Here is a 3,928-nt window from a genome sequence, read left to right as displayed (position 1 = left end):
TGGTATATTGAAGTTCTCAGCCATTACTCTATTGCTATCTCTTTCCTTAGGACCAATAGTATTTGTTTTATGAATCTGGGTGCTACAATGTTGGGTTCATATATATTTGAAATAGTTATATCTTCTTCTTAAATTGAAATATCATTATTTTATGACCTTGTTTTTTTTTAGGTTTGTTCATTTAAAGTATATTTTATCTGATATACACATAGCTACTCCTGTTCATTTTTGCTTTCCATTTGTGTTAAATATCTTTTCTCGTTTTTTGTTTTTTTTTTTTGAGTCTGTGGGCATCTTTCCCCATTAGGTGGGTCTTTTGTAGGCAGCTAATTGTTAGAACTTGCTTTGTTATCCAATTTGCCAGTTCATATCTTTTCCATGGAGCATTTAGGCCTTTTACATTCAAGGTGAGTATTGATATGTGAGGTTCCATTCCTGTCATAATGGTGTTAACTCGTTGCTTTGCAGTCTCAATTGAGGAACTGCTTTATAGATTTGTGAGCATTGTACTTATATGTGCTTTTATGATGGCAAGTATCATTCTTTATTTCCATGTTTAGAAATCCTTTGAGCATTTCGTTTTTTTTTTTTTTTTTTTTATGGGAAACTGCTCTTTATTTAGACCTTTGGGACAAAATTAACTTTGGTCACATATTAGTTAAAAAAAAAATCCAGTTCTACATATTTCTAAATAGATAGAACTAAATGATCAGAGAAATAATTTCTTCTGTAAAAATTGGCCAAATTTTATCAAAAATCTAACATACGATATAATCCAAATTATAAAAAGACTACTTGGGATCATAATATTCCAAATGTATGACAGTTATAACTCCATCTTAACAAGTGTGAAAAGTACTTGCTTTCATGTTGCTTTGGTCCAAAAGAGTAGAGCTAACTCAGTAACAGGAAACTAAGTACCCAATCTTTTGCCAAAATTAATTTAGATTGTGACTGGCAGCAGAAATATCCATGATGAACAGCTCTACTGTAACAAAGAATAATTAAATAATACTTTTCATGAACATATCACAGTATCAAATACATTTTTACAAGAGAAAAATATGAAGGAAATGATAAAATAGCTATCACAAACAAAAAGAAGCATTTCCCCCATAAGGTGAATTAGAGGGTTGATGATGCTAATATGAAAGGAAGTTGAGTACTGTATTTATTTCTTATCTTATACAACTCTTACTCTTTACAAAAATGGTTATAGTCATGCCCATAAAAGTGTAACCCATGGCATTTGAAAGCAAACACTCTTTGTAATTATTTAAAAGGGTCTTTTTAAAAATTATAATACAAAGGTCTGTGCTCTATAAGCAGTCCTCCACTGTGCATTATAACAATAAGGCTTACTTTTAATACAAAGACTAAGCATTTGGGAGTTATGAACCACTGGATTTAACAAACATCATTTTATAATTGCTTTTTGCACCTTTTTTGTTTTTGGGATCCTCCACTTCATCAGGATGCTGAGCAGCTTGAAGTTCTTCAGCAGATTCTTCTTTCTGTGACTCTGAATCGCTTTCAGAATCATCTAGACTTTCAGGATCAGGTGAATCATCATCGTCGTTATCATCATTTCCCGCCACATCACCTTCTCCATCATGATCTTCTACCTCACTGAAGCCAAGTCCACAATGTCGCCGATATCTTCCTGATAATTTACTGTCCATACTTTGCTGATATTGAGTCTCCAGTTCTTCATTAATTTTCTTGTCTTCTTCCCCGTTTGGAAGTGAGACGTTGATTTGCGATCTCCTATAAAAAGATGACCAGTATGTTCTTTCTTTCCTGCACACATAAGTCTCAAGAACTTTTGTTTTTTCTCTTCATTACCCAAGTCTGCTGCCTCCCAATTGCTAGATCCCAGATCGTCGTCTGGGAAGGCTGAATACTTCACGCCATGCAGGTGAGACTCTCTGGCAGCACTCATCCTTGCGGGGATCCCGACGAAAAATGCCAAACCCTCTCGCCGCTCTCCCCATCCGCAACACCAGCAGCTTGCAATCCTCCACCGGCCCAAGCAGCACCACTCCAGAACACCTGAGCATTTCTTGTAAGACCAGTCTAGTGTTGATGAATTTCCTTAGAGTTTGTTTACCTGAGAAAGGCTTTATGTCTCCATTTATGATGCTTAGTTTGGTCACTTTTGCTTATCAAGCTTAATTTGGTCATTTTACAAAATCCTATGTTTCTTGAAGGCTTTGTTCATTTTTTGAAATTCTTATGTCTTTATTTTTCTGTAACTGGATAAATTAAAAAACCAACCTTCAAGCTCTGAAATTTTTTCTTCTCCTTGATGTACTATATTATTAAAACTTTCAACTATATTTTGAACTTCCTTCAGTAAATTTTTCAGTTCCAGAATCCATTTATATATATATTCTTTTTTATATCCTGGATTTTCTAATTTCTTTGTGTTGGTTTTCAATTTTTCTTGGTTCTCACTGAGTTTTTTTACAATCCATATTTTGAATCTTTCTTACAATCCATATATTGAATCTTTGTCATGTTATAATTTTCATTTTGATTAGGAATAATTGCTAAAAAGCTAGTGTTATTTTTTGAGGGTGTTGGAACACCTGCTTCTTTGCACAGCCAGAGTTTTCATGCTGAATTTTTTTTTATGTAAAACACCCATCTTATGGCTGCTGCTCAAATGACTGCAAAGCAGAATCTCTTTCCCCAACCCAAAATAGACAACTCTGTGGCTGGTATGAGCTCCCCTGCAGGAATGTTGCCACGCTGCCCAGAGGGGAGAAAATGAGCTCCACCCTTCATGCAAGCCCAGGCCAGTCGACACACTTTCAGTGGGGAAACAGCTGCTCCAATAGTGCTGAAAAGGCTGTCTCCAAGTACACTGGCACCAACTTTCAGGGGGAGAAGCCATGGCTGCATCTCCAGTAGTGAATTGGGGGTAGCAGAAGCTCCACATCCATTCCCAGCCACTGTTTCCTCCTGTCTGTTGAGGTGGAACAGCACTTCCCCTCTTCACAGACGAGCACCATGCCCACATCTCCACTGGAAGGTACACAGCCACTTTCTGGTCACAAGCAAGAGGCTGCCGAGCAGTAGAGAGTGTGTGATCTGGTTCCCTTTGCCTGCAGAGGCTCTTTGGTGGACTTCAATTATCCTTCCCCTAGAGGCAATCTGTGCTGAAGGCTAGATCTCTGGGGATCCCACAGTTCCACAGAGTCCCACTGGTCCCTGTGGTTGCCACATTTCAGAGCAGATTCTATGGAATGTTTGCAGCGGATCTAGTGATGTGGAGAAACAGTGATAAGGTTCTCTGGGCAGGATAGTGGCTCACAATGGGTGCACAACCAGTATGGTGCTCATTGCTTCAGTTTGGGTTTGAGTGGAAAGCCAGCAAACCCACACGAGCTGGTTTCCAGGCGCTCTGCTCTCCAGAAGGTCCCAAATATCTGCCAACAGCAGTGCCTGGGCTTGCAAAGGTAGAGTAGTGCTCCAAAAATTCATTAGTTAACAGCCTGACACAGGGATGAGGGAGAAAATAATCACTCTTGCCTACCTTTTCCATGGAGTTCCAAAGTTCCTTGGGGGTCAGTCTCTAGCAAGCTCTTTGCTGCCTTCTTTTTCTGTACCCCCAGCTTCTTCCCATGACTTTTTCAATAGGTTTTGGCACTCTTCCCTCAGTATTCCACTCAGGCCATGATCATTCACCTGTAAAGTTGGATCTTTTTTTCTGAGAACTCATATCTGACATCTCTAGTTAGCCATCTTGCTTCTGTATTTAAATAGTTTCTGACAATAAGAAAAAGTCCAAGGAATAATAATGTATTTACTTATACTTGTTCCTTTTTATTAAGAATTAAATAAGCAGGTTCTTTATTTGACTAGAATTTCAGTGGCTGTTTCAATTTATACTTTAATACTTTTTTTACTAATACTTCCAAAA

At 37.9% G+C, this 3,928-nt stretch overlaps 1 protein-coding gene across 1 annotated transcript; it reads right to left on the bottom strand.

The window, feature by feature from the left end:
• Positions 1 to 574: 574 nt before the first annotated feature.
• LOC101148636 (small acidic protein) lies at positions 575 to 2,031 on the bottom strand. The gene is given in 2 exon segments (XM_019010133.4): positions 575 to 1,738; positions 1,741 to 2,031. Coding segments are annotated over 2 exon segments (549 nt in total). The 5' UTR covers positions 1,943 to 2,031; the 3' UTR covers positions 575 to 1,391.
• Between the last annotated feature and the right edge of the window lie 1,897 nt (positions 2,032 to 3,928).

This window comes from Gorilla gorilla, chromosome 15 (assembly GCF_029281585.2).
Source record: "Gorilla gorilla gorilla isolate KB3781 chromosome 15, NHGRI_mGorGor1-v2.1_pri, whole genome shotgun sequence".
Taxonomy (NCBI): Eukaryota; Metazoa; Chordata; class Mammalia; order Primates; family Hominidae; genus Gorilla; species Gorilla gorilla.
The sequence above is the reverse complement of the archived record's forward strand: the minus strand, read 5'-3'. Positions and strand labels throughout refer to the sequence as shown.